The sequence below is a fragment of the Lissotriton vulgaris genome, chromosome 11, assembly GCF_964263255.1.
Source record: "Lissotriton vulgaris chromosome 11, aLisVul1.2, whole genome shotgun sequence".
NCBI classification, from domain to species: Eukaryota; Metazoa; Chordata; class Amphibia; order Caudata; family Salamandridae; genus Lissotriton; species Lissotriton vulgaris.
Genome location: NC_141699.1, coordinates 989,073,315 through 989,098,151, shown reverse-complemented (window position 1 = coordinate 989,098,151; position 24,837 = coordinate 989,073,315). Strand labels below are relative to the sequence as shown.

At 40.1% G+C, this 24,837-nt stretch overlaps 1 protein-coding gene across 1 annotated transcript in view; it reads right to left on the bottom strand.

Moving 5' to 3' along the window:
• Nucleotides 1-24,837, bottom strand: part of LOC147683825 (uncharacterized) — a 1,174,400-nt gene that overhangs the window by 492,871 nt on the left and 656,692 nt on the right. Inside the window, exon 4 of the mRNA XM_086944225.1 lies at nt 7,028-7,248. Within this exon, the coding sequence (XP_086800351.1) occupies nt 7,028-7,248 (221 nt within the window). The remainder of the gene's footprint in view (nt 1-7,027; nt 7,249-24,837) is intronic.

The window sequence follows — 24,837 nt, the reverse complement described above, 5'->3', positions numbered from 1 at the left end:
GAGGAATCCATCTGGAATAATGCAATAAATTTAAATTTGGAAGCAAAGTTGAAATTATTTGAAAAGAAAATTTTGAACATGGTTTGCTGAAGTTTCAGCATCAACTTGTGCCCCGGGAGAGAGGACTATGGTGTAATAGTCCTGCTACACTTGGAATTGTCGGATACTCCCTTGGAGGAGGGTGATACCCAGGAGCACGGACAAATTGCAACAAAACACAGGCTGTGCACATCCCATTACCTACAGTTTGCACTTTGATTCCCCCCACCGGAAGGAGCACGCCTATTAACCATAATGCAGTATGAAGATGTTACACACTCTACAGACATTAGAGCTGAAGTATTTGCGTTTACCGCAGAAGCCAGTGAAAGAATCTATTCGCTAATAGGAACGGAAACAACGGAACAGACTTTTGTCAAAAATAAGGAGAATTTAAAGTTTGGCAAAAATGTTTCTACATTAACATGTGAAGAAAACATGAGGAATCCATTCGGAATAATGCAATAAATTTAAATTTGGAAGCAAAGTTGAAATTATTTGAAAAGAAAATTTTGAACATGGTTTGCTGAAGTTTCAGCATCAACTTGTGCCCGGGGAGAGAGGACTGTGGTGTAATAGTCCTGCTACACTTGGAATTGTGAGATACTCCCTTGGAGGAGGGAGATACTCAGGAGCACGGATAAATTGCAACAAAACACAGGCTGTGCACATCCCATTACCTACAGTTTGCACTTTGATTCCCCCCACGGGAAGGAGCACGCCTATTAACCATAATGCAGTATGAAGATGTTACACACTCTACAGACATTAGAGCTGAAGTATTTGCGTTTACCGCAGAAGCCAGTGAAAGAATCTATTCGCTAATAGGAACGGAAACAACGGAACAGACTTTTGTCAAAAATAAGGAGAATTTAAAGTTTGGCAAAAATGTTTCTACATCAACATGTGAAGAAAACATGAGGAATCCATTTGGAATAATGCAATAAATTTAAATTTGGAAGCAAAGTTGAAATTATTTGAAAAGAACATTTTGAACATAGTTTGCTGAAGTTTCAGCATCAACTTGTGCCCGGGGAGAGAGGACTAAGGTGTAATAGTCCTGCTACACTTGGAATTGTCGGATACTCCCTTGGAGGAGGGAGATACCCAGGAGCACGGATAAATTGCAACAAAACACAGGCTGTGCACATCCCATTACCTACAGTTTGCACTTTGATTCCCCCCACGGGAAGGAGCACGCCTATTAACCATAATGCAGTATGAAGATGTTACACACTCTACAGACATTAGAGCTGAAGTATTTGCTTTTACCGCAGAAGCCAGTGAAAGAATCTATTCGCTAATAGGAACGGAAACAACGGAACAGACTTTTGTCAAAAATAAGGAGAATTTAAAGTTTGGCAAAAATGTTTCTACATTAACATGTGAAGAAAACATGAGGAATCCATTTGGAATAATGCAATAAATTTAAATTTGGAAGCAAAGTTGAAATTATTTGAAAAGAAAATTTTGAACATGGTTTGCTGAAGTTTCAGCATTAACTTGTGCCCGGGGAGAGAGGACTATGGTGTAATAGTCCTGCTACACTTGGAATTGTCGGATACTCCCTTGGAGGAGGGAGATACCCAGGAGCACGGATAAATTGCAACAAAACACAGGCTGTGCACATCCCATTACCTACAGTGTTTTGCATTAGGCCAGTTCCAGTACAGTCACTCCCACACTTTTTGCTTCACTATCTACATTTTTCGGCTGAATTCATTTTTTGTTGGCCTTAGAACTCTGTGCATCTTGCCACTGATAACCAGTGCTAAAGTGTTTGTGCTCCCTCCTTAAAACGTGGTTGAATTGGCTTACACCAAATTGGCCTATTTAATTTACTTGAATGTCCCTAAGTAAGTAGTACTACATTGTGCCCAGGGCCTGTTAATTAAATGCTGCTAGTGGACATGCAGTGCTGCTTCTGCCCGTTACTTAAGTAACCCTTTAAACTAGACTCAGGCCTGCCATTTCAGCCTATGAATGCAGTTTTAACCTACCATTTCAACATGGGAAAATAAACCTTTCACCAGGCCCAAATCTTCTTTTCTAAGGCGTTTATGTCACCCTTAGGGTAGGCCTTAAATAGTTTAAAGCATGGTGCAGTGTTCTTAAAAAAATAGCTATGTACTTTTAAGTTTTACACACCTTTGTTATATGGCGTTTTAGGATCTGAGTGAAATTTCCTGATTCATGCCCTTATATAGGTTCAATTCACATTTCCCTAATATAGGCATAGAAATCATACCCATATTATTTAGACAGAGCCCATGCAGTCCAAATACAGGCATGGCTACTTCTACCCGTACTAGAAAGCCACAACAATTTCTTTGAAAATCGCTTTAATCAGTCAGGGACCTCCCCTTGCTTGAATATTGATTTGTCCAAGAACTCATGGAGTTTTCAAAGAACTACTATTCCCTTGGGGTTCTTTACTGACGTTATTATGCCTGACTTTACGTCAAACTAGGCATCTTCAAGGTTAAATATGCCTTCACTTGCTCTAGCAAGGACACGGTGGTTCGGAGCAGCTCAACTATCTACTTGCCCGAAGCAGCTCGCTACAGCAAGTGCCGAAGGAAGCCGACCCTTAAGTTGATGCACTGATCAAAGAAGCTGTTATATCTCCCGCTGAGAATACAGCTCCAGTGTTTCCAAGCTCACCTCGCGGGGTGTTGGGAAGTCAAGTCCCGAGACAGAGATACCAGACCTCCTTCATTCTAAAACCAAGGTATGGAGCTGATTAGACCCTAAAGAGAAATCTTGGATAGATTCTTAGCAAAGAAACTAAACCTATGCTACACCACACTTACTTCTTCCCTCGTACAAGACTTAGGTTAGGTACATTGGAGTAGGCGTATTTTAGAAGCACCAGTTCAGTACTTTTAGCCTTCGTTATTTATGTATGTGTTTATCTATGGTTTAGAAACTATACAATTCTTTTACAGTATTATTTTATAATACTCTTCTCGCTGTACGCATTATACTTTGCAGCCTGTATTACGATTGTAGCAGTTCACTTTACTTACATGAGAAAGAAGACTGTTCAATAAATCCTTTTATTGAAAACGCCTGTCTATTTCTCTGCATCTCTGATGAAACGAAACACAATTCTGAAGATACTTTTATTCTTGGGGAAAACAAAGTTGTCATGTTTATGCGGTTGTCAGAAACTAATCCCTTCTTGTTTATTCGAGAAAGTTTCTAGTGACCTCTGAGCTAGCTGGCACTCACAATTAAGTTTAATATATTCAATAGAATCCTAGTAGACCTCAGTCCTTCGTCAAATCTATAGGATATGTTATTCCAATGCACAGAGCCTATTGGGAATATAGGAACTACATTACACCTTGATAGTGTAAAACTCTTCAATTCGTACTTAACTATTGGAAGGTCTACCTCTCCCATAGGATAACTTTGGAGGTACATTCTTACATTTGATAAGCTGTAACTTCCAAATGGGTAAACCGTTCATATTTGGTGTCTTTGGAATTGTACTGAAACATCCTCCTTTATGGTGAAGTAGGTTTTTTATTACAATTTTGAAAATGCCCCTTTTACAAAAGTTGGCATTTTTCTGCCTTAGCCACTCACTGCCTTCAGCCTGTCTCAGGGTCACATGACTGTGTGCAGTTGGCAGTTGGGCTTTGCGTATGCCTCCTAGACAGCCACACAAAAGAAAGCTTAGGTGTGCCTGGATTGGCCATCACTGGCAGGATGGGAGGGCAGAGTTAGACACAGCCCTACTTATACTTTAAAAGGCTGTGTCTTGTCTCCAAACAAAGAGGTTCCTTCCCCCCTGTAGTTATTCTGGAGTTGGGCCAGGGGAGGTAGGAAACCTGTGCTCTTCAAATGGAAACCTCTAGAAGATCCTGCCACTTAAAAGGAGGCATGAGGTGTAAATATTGGATCTTAGACACCAACTCTTTAGCACACTTCTGGATCTGTGAAGACTCTGCCAGGAAGAAGGACTGTTGTGATGTTGAAAGGACGGCCATTCGACTGGACTGCTGCCCTGCTGGATTACTGCCTTGCTTAACTGCTGAATTGCTGGATAACTGGCCTGCTGCCCTGCTGCCTTCTTGCCAGAGTCATAGGGATTTGACCTGTACCTGAACCCAGGACTCCCAGAGTGACTCCAAGGGCTAGTCTGCTGGCCTACTGTTCAAAGCCACAGGCACCTAACAGACTCCCAACCACCTGAACCAGCACCTAGATCAAGCTGGAGCAAACCTCAGACCCCCAGGTGGTGCCCCTCTGGTCTTAGACCCTTGGCATGACCTCAGTGAAACTAAATTGAGTTTTTTAGGCTCTTTGTGACCACGAATGGCTCTACTGGCACCAAAACCTTGTTGCTTGCACAGCCTGCCAACATGAAGTTCTCTGAACCTGGCCCTTCGTGCTACAGCATTGACCACTTGCGGAGAACGCCATCATGAAGACCTGGTCTGTCTGCCCTGGATGACAACATATTCTTCACACTACTGCGATGACCGTCCATGATGCCAGGACTTCTCTTCAAGCTACATCGACAATCATCTGCAACGCTTCCCTGTTCCTCACCACCCCTCCACCACAAACGGGAATCTTTGCACTGGAGTGAGAAGGTACATTTTTAGTGAGATTAGCCTGGTCCCTGTATTTGACCCACGCTCCATCACCATCACCGTCAGCCTAAACTTGTGACTTTCTCCCGGTCTGAAACTGCCAGATAGCCATGAGTTGTGCTTTGGGCTTTTGATGCTATTTTAGCTCAAATCATTAGAATTGGATACCTCCAGCTCTATTGATTGGATGTTTGTCATTTTGGTCTTGTTTTATTTAAAAAACATCTACTCTATTTTTCTAAATTGGTGTGGGATTTGTCTTGTGTTGTGTATTCACTTTATTTCTGTGTGAAGTGTTGTGAAAACACAATGAATCTAGGTTAAGTATGACACTGCTCTGCGCAAGCTACCAGAGGGATGAGTACAGGTTAAATTGGGGTTTGCGAATGCCTCGCCTTGGCAAGGATTGTCATTGCTGCTTGACTAGATGTTCACCCCCCTCATCATGTAACACAATTTCTTACATCCTGCAATCAGAAAAAAACACATGGCTTAGTAGAGAGGGGCATTTCGTTAAGCAGAGTTTTTTCAGAGCAAAGGCAAAGTGAGTAGTGTGATTCCATGTGAAGGTAGCATGCATAGTGCTTTGTTGAATGTGAGAGGGTCAAACCTACTGAACAAAAAAATGCACTGCACTGCAAAATGCAAAAAGGTTGTGAAGATGTTGAATTCATTGTAGATGGTAAATTGCTCATATGAGAAGGTTGATTGAAGAGTTATGGCCACACAATAAAATGCATGGAACATGCATGCAGCTAAGTGTATAGATTGATAAGATAATATTTATGTGGACTGATTTAGGCTTTTGTAGAAGGAGCACCAGAAGCAAAGTCCGTATTGCTGAAAACTGTTTTTATGGTAGCCCAGACATTTGGTAATTTTAAACATTTTCTCTAATTCCCTACTATGGTCAGTGGAGGAGATCAGGATTTTCTATGAATATCAATCCTCATATTAAAATTAAACAAGAAGGAGATAATTGTTGAGAGAGGTGCATCACTCCAAGTTGTCTAGCCAAGGCACATAGCTTACTCTGGAGTTTTGACAAGAGACTTGGGTTTCAACCATAATATCAATATTATACTTAATGCCCAGTCTATGGTGATGACTGTGCCTGCATCTTTCTTCTCTATGTATTGGACAAAAATCTTGCCACTTTTGATAGAAGTCAGGCACACTTCTGGTCTTACACCCATTACTGGGTTTGGTATTGTTAAAGGGAACTCGCTTTATCAAGGACTTACCTATAACGTTATGAAAATTGCACAGTTCACCTTCTTTGTGGCACTTGATGATTTGATCATGGCATGTCTCCCCTTTCTTGCTCTTAATCCCTTGGTTACCTTTGGTGATGCTGTTTCAATTTAGGATAGTCTGCAAAGCACTTTGTACTGTTTATGGCAATGATCTTTAATTTATGATACCAAGTTCATGTAATGTCATGTGTGTTCCCTCCTCAAAGTCTTCACTCTTTGTGCTTTCTCTGTGCCTTGCTTTTTGAGGTGATGAACAGAGAGTGAGTCTTCTCTACGTTTGCGGATTCTTTTAGTAAAGAAGTGATAGCTGAGCTGCACCTTTGTGATATTAATCTGTGTTTTTGGTTCACCAGATTCTTGATGTTTTACTACTTAACGTAAACTCTTGATGATGTCTGTGAGCTCACATAAGTTAGGACTATATTGTTGAATTTATTGTATTAAGGATTCCAAGTAGTGTGGTAACACCAACTCATTATTTCATCTCCAACCCATTTTCGCACAAAAAAAACTAGTGAAATTCAGGTTATTGCCACATTGGGTATTGCCCGATGTGGCAATAATCGGCATGTAATCCATGGGGAAACACTGATTTCTGTGGCTAGTCCTCATATCTCAGGAAATGACCTGGGATATGGGCCTTCAATTCTGCATCATGCAATTACTGATCCATGTGAAATCAGTAATTCCAAGGGCAGTATTAGCTGTGCAATTCTCCTGCACCTCTTAAGAAAAGGGTCTATAATGAAATGTGCTTTATACATACACTGACTACCTCCTCGCCATCTTTTTTTAGTTAATCGTCCTTTTTTGCACTTAGGATGCCATTTGCAGTGTGATAAAAAAAAATATTTCTGATTCATCCTCTTCTGGAAATTCAAAACTGTATATATTTCCTACTTTGTAACAATTCTGTACTTTCAGTTTTTTTGTTGAGAATAGCCTATTATGAATAACAATAAATTAACTAATCAGAGGCAACTGGGATCTAGGGTAGACTAACCTTGCGTAATATAAACTTTGCACACCCCTAATAACAGTGAAACTTCCAGTGGTGTGGTGTGCTTAAGTGGTACATGTAAGTGCAGTGAATTCATCTCTGCTTGTGTAATAGCTCTGCTGTACCTGGATCTGGTGGGCCTGCCAAGCCGGTCTCCGTAGGTTGAAATCTGTGGCCTCGCGCACTCCGTGAGGTCCATCACTGATGTCTCAGATACACTGGCCTGGAGGTATTTATGGGATCTCTCTGGTGTGCAGAAGTACTCTCCATCACAAGAAGGTAGATTCATCCCTGCTCTTGATGGCTTTGGGCTCCGCAGTGAACATTGACCTGACAGCTGCTCATCCTAAGGGAGGAAGGAAGAAAACTGGTGGAACAATGGAACTTGATATGAACTGACACTTTTCCTTTATTAATGAGCGTGAAAGCAAATATCTACTTCAAAATGAGTATGCACCTGTAAATTTATTATGCACACAACGTTATACATATGGGTAAAGCTACAATCAGTAGGCGTTTCAGTTTGGGGATTTTCAGAAAGTTTCTGAAATCATAACTAACTTATAAATATGCAAAAGAAAATTGCCTTTGATCCTTTACTATAATTGAAAAGGTGAGATATTTTCTCCTGAAAGTTGCATAAGTAAATGTAAATTCTCCATTTTCAGAAGGAAGTGAAACATGTGAGGGAGAATCTTTTTCCTTTACTGGCGGAATCTCCTCTGTCTTTAGCACCCCCTCCAGCAATTGTGGAAGTGTCCATTACACCCACCGCTAACCCTCCACCACATAATCCCTAGGGAGAAAGAAATTCCTCTGTGGATCCTCTTCTGGATTAAGACCTGCCTCCAAAATGAATAAGGTTTTCCATTGCCAACCTACTAACATTTGGAAGTTTTACAATTGCACCTATAAAAATTGCATGTGGATGATTGCTATAGTGCAGCATTACATTATGGCCTTCATTACAAGTGGGTGGGAATTTGCTGGTGTTTCACTACCCCGTGAATTATCAGTACTGGTGGTAAGGTAGCTCAGTCAGCAGGAACATCCAGTCCATACAGAGTGGGATCCTGAGGGTCTACTGAGATGTGAGCAGGGCTTTAAGTGGGCCGGGTTTCACCAGGTCTGAGCACCAGGGCCCTCATTTATGAAAAGTGACGCATCACTGCGAGAAAACAGCGATGCGTCACTTTTCATTGCGCCCTCCTTGCGACACCAATGATGCGTTATATTTACAGTATGACGCATCATGTCGCAAGGAGTCACAGATACGTCAATATTTCTGATGTATCTGTAGGCGCCAAATTTGACGCATTGCTGGAGTGTGTCACAAAAGTGACGCAGCTCCAGCAATGGGTCATTACACATGGGCAAGTCTCATGTGAAATGTGCCTGCGTCAGTCTTACGCCTGCCCTGAGGCAAGGGTAAGATATTGATGCATTTGCGTCGTAGAAGTGACGCAGTAAAATCTCATAGATTTCACTGTGTCACTTCTACAACACTTTCTTGCATCGGAACGCCCCCCCTGCATACATTATACCTGGTGCAGGTATAATGTGGCGCAGGGGTTTACAAAGTGACGAATTTACCTAGATGCGTCACTTTATAAATATGATGCAACATGGCACATTTTTTACACAGCTGGTGCGTAACAAAAAGTGACGCACCGGCAGCGCAAAAGTGACGCAAGGGCTCATAAATAAGCCCCCAGCAGTTTTATTAAGGGGGCCCCCAAACGGGTCTCTATCGGGCTCTGTTTTGTGCCCTGGCACTGGCGGTCCGTTTTTTTCCGGACTGCAGTGACAGTAGGTACATAAATGTGCGCTGCTCACACTGCTCATTTCCACTAGTGGAGAAATTACGTCATGACGTCATGACAGGTGGGGGTTGTAGGGGAAGGGAAATCCTTTAAAGAGAGTCATTTTCTCTCTGGATTTCCCTTCTCGTTTTGAAACTCAGGAGCAGCAACATCGTCGTGGTGTCAGCAGGTCTTTAAGCGGAAGCTTTTTCAATATTACATAAAACAATCCATAGGTGCTGCTTATTTGTCTTATGCAACTAACAACCATTGACAAAGCCAATAGTACTGCCTTGTTGTAGGTATGATGCCACTTGTTGTATCATATATCTGGATGCAATGACAGAAAACGCAAAAAACAAATCGGACGGCACGCAAGGCTAAGCACAGATTTTTAGCTTATGTGTTTTTAAGCCACGCCCTTACTTACATTGGCCACGCCCCTTTGACATCCCCACCAGTTTTTTGAATCCAACTTAAAGCCCTGGATGTGAGGAATAACTGTAGGAGTTGGTGCTTGCAGGTCTGATTCTCCTGACGTTTAGAAATTTTACCTGTTTTTGCTGCAAAAATCTCTTGGTGAAAAAATGCAAATCTAACAGGGCCAGTAATGTCTGCCTGGGGCTCCCTCTGAATCGAGTGGCCGCTCGTAGTGACGGCCTATGTTTTTCCTGCGCACTATTCACCTTCGAATGGAAACCCAGATGTTACTTATATTACAACTAGCATTTCACTCTTTTTGTCAAATGTTCAGACAGGTATTGCCACATGGGCCCAAAATTAAGTTACAGCGAATATTTCTACCAACATCCGAAAGCATCATCCAGAAATTCAAAGCAAATTTTCAAAAAGGTACACGGAAATGAGCAAAAAATTCGAAGTCCTGAGTGTTCCAAAAAAACAGTTTGCCTCGCCAGAATGTTGAATGGCACGCGAATATTTTTTTATTCAGACCCGGAAACAAATCTAGTTTATTGCAGACATTTATAGTCTAAGATTTCCCACCCAAAAATTTGAGAGGAAGAAAGAAAACTCGCTATGAAAGCTCTCCAGTGTAACAATACAAATCACTTTTTCAATAACCCTGTTTTCTGGATCCGCGGCCATCCATCTTCTGGAAGAAAAACAAAGCTAATTGAAACAAACTTTGTACTTTCCGTTAATGCCACTCTGCTAAGCGACATGGAGCGCTGGTGCTTTTCTCGGCAACACCACAGTGCCTCAGTTTTATGTACTTTTTAATTTCCGCTGTGGAAAATCTGTTCCTCATAAACGGTCTGCCGGAGAAAATGCGGAAAAAGTTGATTCATTCCATATTTACATTCCTGCTGGTATACCTGGAAAAGAACCAATTGCAAACGCGGGCCAAGAAAAAAGTCAGGGAAGTCTTTAGGAATAAAAAAAAAACCTCTTCCCATGTGCAGCACGTCAGGGGACGTCGAGCCCGGGAAGGTTTTCCTTTGATGTTATGAAAACACGTCGAGCTCAGGGGAGGTTTACGTTGTGACCTTAACTTAACACCATAATGGTTTCAATGAAACGAATTGATAGTGTGAAAAAATACAGCTTTCCCTGATACAGCATCGCAGAGAACACAGATTCCTCCAGAGCACAGTCACCTGGAAATGTGTTCGTCCACAATATGGCTGCTACAAAAGCAAACCTGGTGTGACTGACTCATTTGAATAGCTCCAGGTGCGTCTTGCTGGCTTAAACAAGAGATACAGTGATAATATTTCAGTAATAATATTCAGATAGGGGGCCCCCAGCGAGTAAGGGCTCTTGGCTTCAGGCTGGGCCCTGTGACTGCAGCCTCTGTGAGTAACTGCACAGGGGTGGTGATTACTGCTTTAAGATTTTTTTGTTTTTTTTTGCAAGTTATCACTTTTATGCGGTACTATTTTAGATGGAGGGTTACATGAAGGCGCTGCATTATTTGTGGTGATTTCGCTCCAGCATGGGTTGCTCCTCATTGGTCAATTGATTTTATCATAATAATTCTTCACAGATAGGGTTGGGTAAAAAAACCATAGTGATCTGTGTACTTGACCGCAATCTCACCTTCTAGTTCTGATTGTGCCAAGTAGATATTGCCCAGGTAGGAACTATCTCAAAGCAGCATTTTCGTCTTCCACAGCAGTCTGATGTCACATGAAGAGTAGTGAGCAACGGAGTAGGTTCTTGTACAAAATAAATGTCCACAACCTCAGTTTGTTTGGGTCTTCTAAGTAAGGTTAAATAGAGCTTTCAAAGAAAATACCCTAATACCACAGATGCTGCTAGTACCAGAACTTCATCCATCTCCAATCAGCTCTCCACTTTCTACCCGTGCGCATTTGTTGCAGTATGCTGGTCCTTCGTTGTGTAGTGCCCTGTAAGCGTGGGCGCCCAGCTTGAACAGGCATCTCTTCGTAACTGGTAGCCAGTGGAGTTTCCTGAGGTGTGGGGTGATGTGCGTTCGTCTGGAGAGGTCCAGGATGAGTCTGGCTGATTTGTGCTGGATAGTCTGGAGTCTTGTTATAAGTTGGGCTGTTATTCCTACTTAGAGGTAGTTGCCGTAGTCTAGTTTGCTGGTGATGAGAGGTTGCGTGACTTTTCACCTGGTGTTATTTGGGATGTAAATGTAAAATGTAAATTGATACTTGTATAGCGCACTACTCACCCGCAAGGGTCTCAAGGCGCTTGTACGAATACCGCTGTGGAACCCGTCCTGGCTTTCCCTGTGAGGCGTCCACTCCTGGGCACCCCCAGGGTGAAGGCCAGGCATCCTTAGCGTTGTGGGGGCTGTTGTGGAGATTAAGCAAGCTATTGCCCAGAGTTGCAGAGTGGGACTCCATGATTGGAATAGGCACCGAGGCGAGAATTATCAGGTCCGTGGAATTTTTGAGCCCAAGACCCACCGAGGCGGGGAATTGAACCCTGGTCCTGGGCTAGACCTCTGCATCAGGGTCTGCCGCTCTAACCATTGAGCCACACTTCTCCACTCCATCCGAAGACCTTCCTGAGCAGTCGGAGGGAGAGGAAGCAAGCGGAGGAGATGGCGCTAAAACGTCCTACATCAACTAGGAAAGGGACAATGTTTCCAGACACAGTCAGTGAAGTCAGTGTATATGAAGCAGCAGAGTGTCCCTCTAATGTCTAGGTGTTGGTTTCAGGGTCCCAAATAACTTCACCCCATACACAAACGTCCTTCACCCCACAACTTACTTTTGCTCCAATCTCACAAAGTCAACTCCACTGTTTGGCCCATACTACTTGAATAGTCGAAATGTGGGAGTGCCTTTTAGTAGTTTGAGCCTGAAATTAAATACTATTCCTTTCAATAGACAGTCCTGTCTTATTTAGAAACTTTGAAGGGGGATAGCTTAATTGTATGATTATGTTTATTTTTTTGTTTGAAAAATGGCTGGCTGATGCAAGTCCTAGATATAGGGAGGAGACAGATCTTTAGATAGCTGCACCCCTAGTTGGCTGCCCTTCCAGCGGCAGCGGTAGTTAGAGGGTGGTTCTCCCTTTAGGAACATAGGGGTGGGGGGTTGGTTCGGGGAGGGTGGGGGGTCCAGTGGTTGGGGAGGGGGGGTTAAAGTAAAAAATGACAAAACAAGCATTAGGGCGGTTAATATTGAAGATAGCAGATTGGCTATAATGATGGAATTACAGAAAATGATAAAATGCTTAGATTTGTTAAATATATTCAATGTATCAAATTAGATGTTTATCCTGGAATGTAGCAGGCCTTAATAATAAGAATAAGAGGCGGCTTGTGTGTGAGGAGTTGAAAATGTATAATCCACATCTGCTCCTGCTAACTGGAACACATATTTGTGATAAGGATAAGAAACTACTGGGGAAACTTGGCTATGAAGTGGTGATCGGTACAACATTAAATGCACCTATACGGGGAGTGGCGATTCTGAAGAAAAGGCAATTACGAGGGGAAGTGATAAAAACGTCTTCAGACAGTGGAGGTAGATGGGCGATCGCTCAAATCGAATTGGAAAATTGCAAATATGTCTTCTGTGCCATATATGGGCCTAATATTGATGAACCACGCATCTTTGACTGGATGAATATTGAATTACTTGCTTGGGAGGTTGAATTGATACTCATGGGGGACTTTAATTGTGTTATGAACTACGATCAGGATGTAACTAAGAAAGGTTTGTTTCGACGTATGCGAAAGACTCGGGCTGCGATACTGGAATTAGCACGCTTACATAATGTTAAAGATGTTTGGAGGAATTTGCATCCTTGTATAGTTGGTTATACGTACTATTCCCCACCTCACAAACAGTGTTTACGCATCGAACTGGCCTGGGCTTCGGATAAAGTTATTGAAACAGGTTTTATGGAGATTTGTCCAAGAGTAACATCAGATCTTAACCAAATACTTTTTCTGTTTAACATACCACAAAGGGCTCCGGAACTTAAATCTTTTTCTTTCCCCAGATATTTATTAGCGGATCTTGTTTTCATATCACAACTCAAGGAGCACAATAAAGAATTTATTGAAATAAATATTAATACAGCTACACTCCTATCCGTATGGGACGCTTGTAAGGCCTGTATTAGAGGTTTTGCTCAGCAGTTTATACTTAAACAAAATGCAGATCGCAAGAAAGAGATTAAGAAGGTAACATCTAATATTATGACACTTGAAAAACATCTCGCTGACACTCTTAGATTAGGGGTTCAAAGTACACAAGATATTGCTCAGCAAGAAATTAAACTAGTTGCTCTTCGTTCTGCTCTGAAAAGCTCGTTCAGGGAGAGAAATAGTTTTAAAATTCATAAGTTTAAACTTTCCCAATATGAGTGCGGAGACAAGGGAGGGAAGATTCTTGCATACAAAGTGGCGGACGATCGAGCAACCACTTTAATGAAATCTATTAAGGGTCCCCAGGACGCTATGTATATTCGACCGGCACAAATAATGGATCAGTTTGTTTCATACTATGGTAAGCTGTATACCCCTGAGAACTGTCCCACTGAGGGCAATATACAAGTATATATAAATAAGAACCTGCCCAAGGGTGATTATTTAGAGCAAGAAAGCATTGAATGATTGGAGGAAAAGGTTACACTAACTGAGCTGAGACTTGCTATCACCTCTCTCCCTTCTAATAAGGCCGCAGGTGAGGACACACTTCCTATAGAGGTCTATAAAATTTGTGCGGATGAACTATTACCACTTCTTTGTTTAGTTATTAATCAAATTGGAGAAACAGGGAAAGCACCTGACTCATGGAAGACTGCCAAAATTATGTTTAAAAAAAAAAAAAATACGCCAACGCAATATGGGTCTTATAGACCCATTTCTTTGATAAACGTGGACGCGAAAGCATACTTTAAACTTCTCGCTACACGGTTGGCACCACTTATGCCGAGACTAGTTAATGTTCAACAACATGGCTTCGTGGTAGGGAGGGATACAACGGCCCATATAAATATGGCCATAACCGCTTTTGATGTGGCAGCAACGAATCTCAACGCACTCGGAATGATACTACTAGAAGCTGAAAAAGTGTTTGACCGAGTGGGGTGGGATTATCTTTGGGGGGTTATGAACCAATTCGGCCTGAAGGGACGATATCTGAGAAGCATACAGGCTCTGTATAGGGACCCTAACGCAAAAATAAGCTATGCGGGTTTGATGTCTTCTAACTTTCCAATCTTAAGGGGGACACATCAGGGGTGTCCGTTATCACCCCTGCTATTTGCTCTCTCAATGGAGCCATTCATTAATGCTCTTCAGAAGCAATCTAACATCATTCCTTTCCAGCATGAAGCTAAAATTCTTAAAATTACAGCTTATGCCGATGACTTAGCTGTCTTTTTTCTCTAGTTTTTTTTAATTGCAAGCAAGTCAGATACAAGACATTATTAGAAAGTCAAAAAAAGAGAAAGAAAAGAAGAAATCGACACATAGCAATTCAGTAAATGATCAACATAGAAATAAACAATGATGGATCATATTTAAACAGTAACTAATAAAGACAAGCCGTCTACCCCCCTAGTTCCCGCTGAATCCAGTCCTGCACTGGGGCCCAGATTTTCTCCCCCAGCAATTTTTTTCTGCGACCTTTCACAGCATAGATGGCACGTTCTAAGTTATACTTAGCTAACAGCCGAGCTCTCCAAATATGAAATAATGGCGGGTCTGGGCTAATCCATTCCTGAGTTGTACAAGCGCGGTATACAGACATGTAAATAAATATCAACTTTTTTTATCATCTGATATGTTTTCAGAAGATATCCCTATCATTACCAGCTCTGAAGTCAGATTTATAGTGATTCCAAGTATTAAAGACACAAAATATTGTATTTCAGAGAGAACACATGATAGCTGTGGGCAAAGAAAAAACATGTGAGTTGCGTCTGCTGCCTCTAACAAGCATCTTTTGCAGGCTATAGATGGTGAAGCTTCCCATTTGGAGATTGTTGCCGGGGTATGATATAAATCGAAAAGAACCATATAATGTTGAGTTCGGGATCTGCCCGTCAGGAGAATGGAGTTAGCCATCAAAATGGAGTCTTCGATTAACACATCGGTTACCCCCAGGTTTGTTGCCCATCGCTCTTGTGTTAGTATTAGGTCATCGGAATAGACTAAGATCAACATATTATAAATAAAGCTGATCTTTCTTTTGGTATATAAAGACTCAATTAAGTGAATCTTCTGAAGGCCTGAGTGTTCGGTAAGTGATAGGGTTTTAAAATAACTATGCAATTGAAAGTATTTAAAGTAATCAAGAGTTGAAATCTTAAATTTAGTTTGAAGGGTCTGAAAAGGAATTGTTTCATCATTCTGCCATAGGTCACCAATGCAATTAATTCCTTGTTTGAACCATTTTATCATAATGTGATCCCTGAAGATAGGAGGAAGAATTTGCTTAGATGTCAGCGGAGTGTATTTCAAAATTTTTGGGATCCCCATATGTCGCTTAATAATCTTCCATGCCCGATATGCTGCAGTTACGATCTTAAATTTAGTTTTTTTGTAATAGCTCGGTTCTATATTTTTTAGCAAGCAGCCGCGAGCTTCAGCCCCTAAAGGAATTTCATAAATCGACGGGGAATGTGCTTCATAAATTGTAGCTTTGGTACCAATGATTAGAGGACTTATAAACTGCAAAATTGATGCTAGATAATAAAACAGGAAGTGTGGAGTGCTCCATCCCCCTCTGGCCTTTGGTAGAGTTAACTGTTTGAAAGCTCTACGATGACGTTTATACCCCCAAAGAAATCTCCCAGCCATTCTCTCAAGTTGTTTAAAAAATTCTATTGGGAATTCAAGAGGTACAGTTCGGAAAAGATATAGAAATCTTGGAAGTATTAACATTTTTAATACGTTGTTTCTGCCATGTAGGGACAAGTGTACATGATCTATACGCTCCAGAGTATTATTTGCCTTTTTCAAGATAGGAGTAAAATTGAGTTTGGGAATTTCCGAGATCGGGGTTGTTAGCTTAATGCCCAAATATGCCGCTGTGGTTATTATATTAAGGTCTGTTGGTGGATTCTGGTCTACGAATATAGTTTGGGTTTTAGCTGGATTCAACTTGTATCCTGAAAAAATCCCAAATTGGGCCGCGATCTCTTCAATTTTTGGCATTGCCTTTCTAATATCTGTGGTGATCACCACCACATCGTCAGCATATGCTAGCGCCCTGTAAGCGGTACCTGCAACTTCCACTGGCATTATTTCTTCAGCTTGATTTGGTCGATTAAGATAGGTATCAATATAGATGGAAAAAAGCAGTGGAGATGCCGGGCAGCCTTGTGGAGTGCCGCGAAAGATAGGGAATGGGTTAGAATTCCATAGTCCAAACTTGACACAAGACGTTGGTGACTGATACAAGGATTTCAGCGCCACAATCATTCTTGGTCCAAAGCCTTTTAGGGCCAGGACATCCCAAAGATAAGGCCATGCCACCCTGTTGAATGCCTTCTCGGCATCCAACAGGGTGATTCCTATAGGTGTATTGGTGCCCTGTGCCCAATCCATCAAACTAATTACTCTTCGAACGCGGTCCGCTGTGTCCCTGTTAGGGATAAAACCATGTTGCCAACACGAAACAATGGAGGATATTACTGATGACATGCGAGTAGCTAATATTTTCGAAAATATCTTACTATCAGCGTTTATCATCGATATAGGTCTGTATGATGCCGGATTAAGAGAAGGCTTGTCCTTTTTTAGAAATGCCATTAATATGGATTGGTTCCAAGACCCTGGTGGAAATCCCCTCTGAGCTTCCTGGAATGTAATCAATAAGTCTTCCTTCGGAACATTCCTAAATGTCCTAAAAAACTCGAGAGGAATGCAATCAGGGCCCATAGCTTTCCCTGTGGCCAGCGAGAGCAGAGCTAGTTCAATTTCCTAGAAAAATAATATAAGGAGGGTCAAAAGGGCATACTTAACGACCAAGGCAACTCAAGCCCTTATGCTACTAGAAAAACAGAAAAGAGTTGTCTGGTCCACAAGACTGTTTGTGTGTTGTGTCAGATCTAGAACCGTGAATCCATCAAAACACACAAGTGATACCACTGGGCTGGAAAGAAATTCCCATCAGCCCACCCAACTGGTGGAGTATCGTCACGTGGGAGATATATCATAAATCCAGATCTCACCCAACGCACCTAGTATTGATGCGGAGATGGATTTTGAAAATATTTTCCAGACCACAGTGTTTCACAGGTAGTGCTAATGGAGTGCAGTGCTAGTGAGAAAAAAATGTGAAAGAACAGTGAAAGTAAAATTAACTTATAGGACCAAAATTAAATTTAATAGGTATGATCCTAGGGTCAAGCTTTAAAAACAACGCCTAATAGTTTTAAATAATAACTATGTAGTGGCGTAGTGTATTGAGGTCGACATGTTTCAGCTCGTATGGACAATGTGTCCAAGCTTTCTTCAGGACCAGATGGAAAAAGCGACTGCAAATAAAATGTGAAAATTAAAATTAAACTAGTGACTGTGTACTATCCATCATGGATTTATCCTACCAGATACTTTGAGCCCAAATGTTTTCTGGTGGTTATCTAATTATTCAGTCTCTCCTAAAGAAGAAAGAAGAGTGTACAACAAGAAAGTGGGCGCCCTCTGAAAAAATGGCACAAGATTCCGCTTAATCTCTTAGGGCGAACCATCTTAATTAAGATGACTATTTTACCGACATTTTTATATCTTTTTAGGTCTATTCCCTTATGTGTGCATAATTTGTTTTTAAAAAAATTGGATGGCATTCTCAGTAGCTTTATATGGGGCTATAGAAAGTCTTGAAGATCAATTTTGATATTAAAGCTCCCACTTGATAAGGGCGGTCTTAATTTCCCAGACTTTAGAACATATTTCTTTGCTACTTTTTTGAGACGTCTCCGTAGTCTTTATGTTATTAATAACCAATGTTTTTTTCATCAGTTTATGCTTGGCAGAGATGCAAACCAATTTTTGGCAAGACTGCACAACCCAAATTATTTTAAACAAGTAAGATTTAGGACTGCTAAGGATGAAGTACGAATTTGGAATTTAATTTTGACTACTTGTAGAACTACTTTTTTTCATACTGAACTGCCACTGTGGGATAACCCAGGGCTACCGGGTATTTTTAGTGATAAAGTAGGGCGTGATGGGCCGATTTTGGCATCAAGTCTTTAGGAGATTTATACGGTACAGTGGGTTTGTTACATTTTGACACTCTTAAACTCTTGTATAAACTGCCAGATATGATGCGCTTCAAATATATGCAAATAAGAGATTTCTTTGTACGTAAGATGAATTTGATTGAATTAGTGACTCTGATATCTGGGCTTGTTTATACTCGGGTAATAAGAAATCGCTCATTAGTGTGGCTTACAAGTGCCTTAGTCAATACAGAATAGATGACTGTCTTAAATTGGCATTAAAATGGACTACTAGATTAGGACTCAACGTAACTGCCCAGAATATATCTTCTGCATTTTGTAACATTAATAGAGTGGTACAATCTTCAAGCTTAAGACTCCAACTATCCAAAACTGTGTGTCACTTGTACTACACGCCACAAAGAATTTCCAAATGGTCGCAAAACAATACAGTTAGTGAGCGCACCAAATGCCCTAAATGTGGTCTGGTGGCAGCCGACTTAGAACATATGCTCTACTCATGCCCGTCATTAGCTAAATATTGGACGGGAATTGAAAATATTTTACTTCAAAAACAAGTGATTGGCTTTGCCTTATCAGCAGCTTCGGTTTTACTGGGTATACATTCACCTAATAGCTTAAACAAAGATCTGTTAAATATTCTATTGTCCTGTGCAAGATTGGTGATAGCCAGAGCATTGATTTCTGTGAACCCACCTCATACAATGCAGTGGTGGGCTCTTGTTAATGAAATTTACACTATGGAATGGTCACTAGCCAAGATCAGAGGAATTACATCAATAGGAAAATTCGTTAAGATCTGGGGTAACTTTTTGTAAGATGTATATTGCTATAGGCTACGGGTATTATTGGGGTACTTAGATAGGAATTTTATTTAAGGGTTATTATTTGTTTTCTGGGGCTTAATTGTGGCTATATGCAAAGTAACAACCTAGGCAATCAAAATTTACACAAACTTATTAATAAAGAATAATAAATAAATAGCTACAACTGACTAAAAGACATCATTTTTTATTATTTTATAGTTAAAACAGTAAACATTTCATTCGCATAACACAAGGTTAAAAAAATCACAAAAGTATTAACAGTTAAAAATTAATTAAACAGTAGACAGTAAATTCATTATCTATAATAGATGAGTGGCGAAATTATATGACTCTACGCGCGTTTCGGCGGCCAGCGCCTTCTTCCTGGAGTAGCCACGTAATATCTATAAGAATAGAGATGCATATCATTTCAATTTCACACATATAAACAATTCAATACAGGAGAGATTTAACATATAAAACTTTGTCTTTTAGTAGCTATAGTTTAAAAACATACATGATTTTAAGGAGCAATCTAATCTATATTTTCCTCTATTCTTGTCATTTCCTTGTACTGATCCAAAAGGGAGATGAAACAATTTACGAATGATGGATGAGAAAATTGACCTAATTATCTGTCAATTGCACTATGACCAATAAAATTCTTTATGGTTCATATGTTCAATATATATTTTTATGGGGTCAGGAGCAAGCAATTTTTCTTCAGGTCCCAAAGAAGTTTCTGTATTAATTTAAGAAAAGTCAAAATAGATACACAATAAAAGAATGTGTATAAAATTAACATTATTCTTTATTCTAAGTTGGTCAATCTTGGGATACTCATTTCTTCTAGAGTAGATACTTACTGCTGGTAAGGAAAATTGTTTTGTCTTTTCAAAGAAGCGATCAAGTTTAGGATGCCTGCTTCTTATTCTGACTTCTTTCGCGTCAGGGGTTGCCGAAGCTTAAGGAAGGAAAAAAGGTGGTATCGACTGTTACATTTTTAAGTATTATAGATAATGAATTTACTGTCTACTGTTTAATTAATTTTTAACTGTTAATACTTTTGTGATTTTTTTAACCTTGTGTTATGCGAATGAAATGTTTACTGTTTTAACTATAAAATAATAAAAAATGATGTCTTTTAGTCAGTTGTAGCTATTTATTTATTATTCTTTATTAATAAGTTTGTGTAAATTTTGATTGCCTAGGTTGTTACTTTGCATATACATTATTTTCCCTGACCTAGGAATTATACGATTCATACTTTCAGGGGGTCCTTGTTAAATATACATGGCTTAACTGTGGCTAAACAAAGACGCCAGGAGATGTGATGGGACTGTTTAATCTTATATTCTGTTGTTCTGTCTTGTTTTTTTTTTAAATTGATATTGTATACTGCCCAGTCTTGTTTGTCAATAAAACATTTATAAAAAAAAAAAAATCAATAGACAGTCCTGAATTCCAGTGTTGTAATTTTAATTATAAGTGCAACATATGGTAACTGGAATCAGTGAAAAGTAGGAAATCAGAAATAAATTAACTATGTTAGGTGCCATGGCTCCATGATGGTGTTAGGTCTTTCACATAGTCTTCCACATGCTCAAGTATGAATGAAAGTAGATGTCCAGGCTCCAAAATCATAAAAACATACTGTTTCAGTACCTCCCTTACATTTCAAAGATTCACTTCCTGATCTTTGAGTGTATTTCCTGACCTTTGAGTGTATGTTTACAATGCCACGGATTTCAATTAGGAAGTATTGCCATTACAATAGGAATTAAATGGCTTGGCAATGACAACTCAAGACAATGGACCAGAGATGAAGATGACATTTTCCATTGAAATGAAAGACAATTTACAACATAGAACACCCTTAAGTAAGAGCAAATAGACCTCTACGGTGTGTTCTTCGACCAACTGTTCCCACACCCTGCTCTTATTCATTGTTTAAAAGTCTGCCCCAGACAACTCTTTCTGATGCAACACTTTTCCCTAACCTAACCAACTTCACACTCAAGGAACACATTGCCACAAAACAAAGATTGCATGGTAGCAGCTCTATTTTCTAAAGAAAGTCAACCCATAATGCCTGCTCGATGATAATGCCTGCTACATAGCCTCCCATATACTACTCAACACTGGCACCCTTATATGCTGCATCACATTTCATCCTGAAGCAAAATTATCACTGTATCCCTATACTGATGGAACTTCATTGGCTCCCGTTGCCTTCCTGCACCATCTTCAAAACCCACTGCCTCATTTACAAAGCCGCAAAAAACACAGTTGATGGACAGAATGTAGAACAATGTCATACATTCACCCCAGTACAAGGATCTGGGCCTAAATCCATCGTTTTTTTGCACTCCACACCACCCTGGGTTAGACACTGGCTATATGCAAATCAGCTTTGACCCTGTGCCTCATGGGAACAGTCCAGTCCGAACTAACAAGCCATGTCTTTCCCAGACCGGAATCAAGCATCCAAGGACCGGTTTCTGTTTTCTAACCCAGGGTGGTGTGGAGTGCAAAAAACAATGGATTTAGGCCCAGATCCTTGTACTGGGGTGAATGTATGACATTGTTCTACATTCTGTCCATCAACTGTGTTTTTTGCAATCATTTACAAAGCCATCACAACCAACCTTAGCTACACTTATCATAGAGACAAGCTCACCATCTTTGTAGGATCTTGGCACACCGGCAGCCAGGACAAAAAAATGGCTGCTGACTAAGTTGTGTAAAAAAGAAAAGAACAGGGCAGTTGTCCTTTTCCTTCTATACACCCATGATCTGTAACAACACCCCTGTATCTATTAGGCCCACCCCAATGTAGCTCCAATTTAGGAAAAAGTTGAAGACTCGCCTCTTTAAAGAACACTACATCAAAGGGAATCAACTGTCCACAGCTCAGCTACCCCTCCCCTCACTTGTTGACTTTTTGTTTGTCTTTGGCTCTGTAGAACACTCTGCCAGGCTTGCACCATATAAATACCAAAGACATTCATACATAACCTATTCCTCACACTTTGGGATTTTTGTGGGAGATAATGAAAGAGATTAATTTTATCCATGAATAACCAATATGTACACATACTACTTATATTTTAAGTAACTGACCATGCTGACAAGGGTTATTTATTTGAAAACGTCGAAGTGTCCACATAGGGACATGTTTTAGTCCTTTACCACAAACTAAGAAAAAGAAAGTAGGAAAAAAAGAAACATAACTAAATAAATTAACAAATATTTCCTGTACCTTTTCTATTCCAGTATGGCTATTAAATGCTAGCCAAATAACTTTAGATTGAAACAGAAATATCAGTGGGATTAGGTTTCATCATGAACTGTTTTTGCAGTTACTACAACATGTTGCTGTACCTTATTTTCTAACAGTCATGAATACATTGCTGTTATAGGGTCATTGTTTTCGGGCCCTCACTAAGTATATTGTCAGCTGTATCCCTAAAGGAATTAGGAATAGTTATTCTATCGAGTCTGGTGTGTGACCCTACTCCTGTGATGTTAAAAGAGCATTTTGGTGTTCGTTGTCTGTGCCCTTATGAGACCCATCCCCTCCCATATTTAAGATTGTTTTATTTTCTCTGTATGAATGCAACTTTTTATTTCAATGAGTAGAGCAATATCTTGGCTCTGCAAACTGTTATCATGACCTTTGATGCTGCCAGTCATGTTGGATTCAGTTTTCTGGTTTGTGAAATTGTGGGTTCAGCCTTTGGCCTGCATGTACGTCTGTGCTTTGTTGGTTATTGTGGTTTGAGGTCTTGCTAGTGTTTGGTCTGTTGTGTGTCAATCTTTTTCCTTACACATGCTCTTTTTATAAGATTCAGCACATGTTCACAGTACACAAGTAACAAAAGGTATTGCAATTAGCAATAATTGTATATTCACACACAACAGTATTAGCAAGACCATCACAGTTGTCGCCTCAGTTTTCTAGAGTCAAGTAGAAGACAGACAACTAGTCAAAGCCTTGCCATACTCTCCTGTACGTCCTTCTACCCCCTTGGACTGTGGACTGGAAGATCTAAGATCAGATCACAAAACATTTTTTACAGGTGCTATTTGATGTCCTTGGTGGTAAGTTAAGATAGTTCTTGCGGCAATCACATTTTTCCACTGTATTCTGAAAACAGGATTCTGATAACACCTGACAAGAATGTTTGTATATACTAGTTGTGTCTGAATATGTTGTGGAGTTGATGTATTCTGTGGGTGTTTTGTCCTGTTGTGTTTTTGTGCTCCATTATTCAAAAGTGATGTTGTGTTGAGGAATGATTGTTGTGGTGCATTCTGTTTTGACTGTTTGGTTTGAACCTCTTTGGTAATGTTGTACTTGTTTAGTTCTGCTGCTTTGTGTATGCTATTGTATTATGTTCTGTTGGAAACTTTTAAAAAACAACTAGTATAGCTATACTTCCAGCCAAAAGCAGCATATGATATTAAAGTTCCTAGGACAAGAAACCCTTGACTTCTGTGGAAAGTAGTAAAATAGCTCTGATCCAGGTCTTCAACTATTTAACACACCAGTTAGACAATAACTATTCCAGAGACTGAGAATTAAACTAGCACCTGCAGTGCTCACTTTATGTGATACAGTGTCTAATGTATGTGCTTCATTAATGCTGTTCTAACAGACCCAGACCTGAGGTGGTATAGTTTGTTTCCACCCATTTGTGTTATGGTTGTGGGCTTTTGTGGATACATACAGTGTCATTGGATCCTGAGCCTTATAAAAAAGTAGCAGGTTTCTCATAATAATTATGTCCTTTCATGAAGTTCATGATATTTAAGTCCAATAAGGCTCTAACTCCTTTTCGTCAAAAACATAGCAACGTTGGGTGCTGCACATTATAGGCAACAATTCAGCTCCATTTTGCTTTCTCAATATCACCGCTGGAGTTATGTTAATATCAAATGAATGTGATATTGCAACACCTTGAACCGATCATGTGTTAAGATAATGTGCATTCCATTAGGAACAAGTTGATATTGCTAGACTCACTAGAAATACCAGTTAATTTTGCCCATTTCTCCCCCCATCTTGAAAAAGTGTCTTAACTCTCTTTTCTTAACATTTTATTATTAAAGACAGATATAGTTGAAGCTTTATTTCATAAAAAGATCATATAACTTACCAGAGAGTGCTGCAGGAGTCTTTCTTTACCATTTGCAGAGAATTTAGAAAATAATATATATAAGCAGGTATTTAAACATAATGCATAACAGAACCCTAGTTCTTGTTTGATTTGATCAAACAATTTTACTGGACCATCAAAAAAGAAGCCTCCAGTGGTCCAAGTATTGTTCTACTGCCCAACTGTGTAGAGTGAGTCGCAAAATATATTTTTCCAATTGCTGTGGCCTTCAGGACCACTGTAGGCATGCAAGGTTTTGCATGGTTTTACATGGTAATTTATTTTGGCAAACTTGATAATATTTGTCCAAACCTGGTGGAAGGCAAGTAAAGTCTTGAATTTCAATCTGTAGATTCGTTGGTTACCAAATTTGAACAGAGTATAGGGTCACTAAAACTGTTGAAACATATTAAAAAAAACGGAAGGAATTTCAACATTTTCTGAAAGCTGATAGAGTCTTAGGGCCTCATTATGAGTTTGGTGGTCCAAGGACCTACAGATTCGTGGAGGTAGGGTG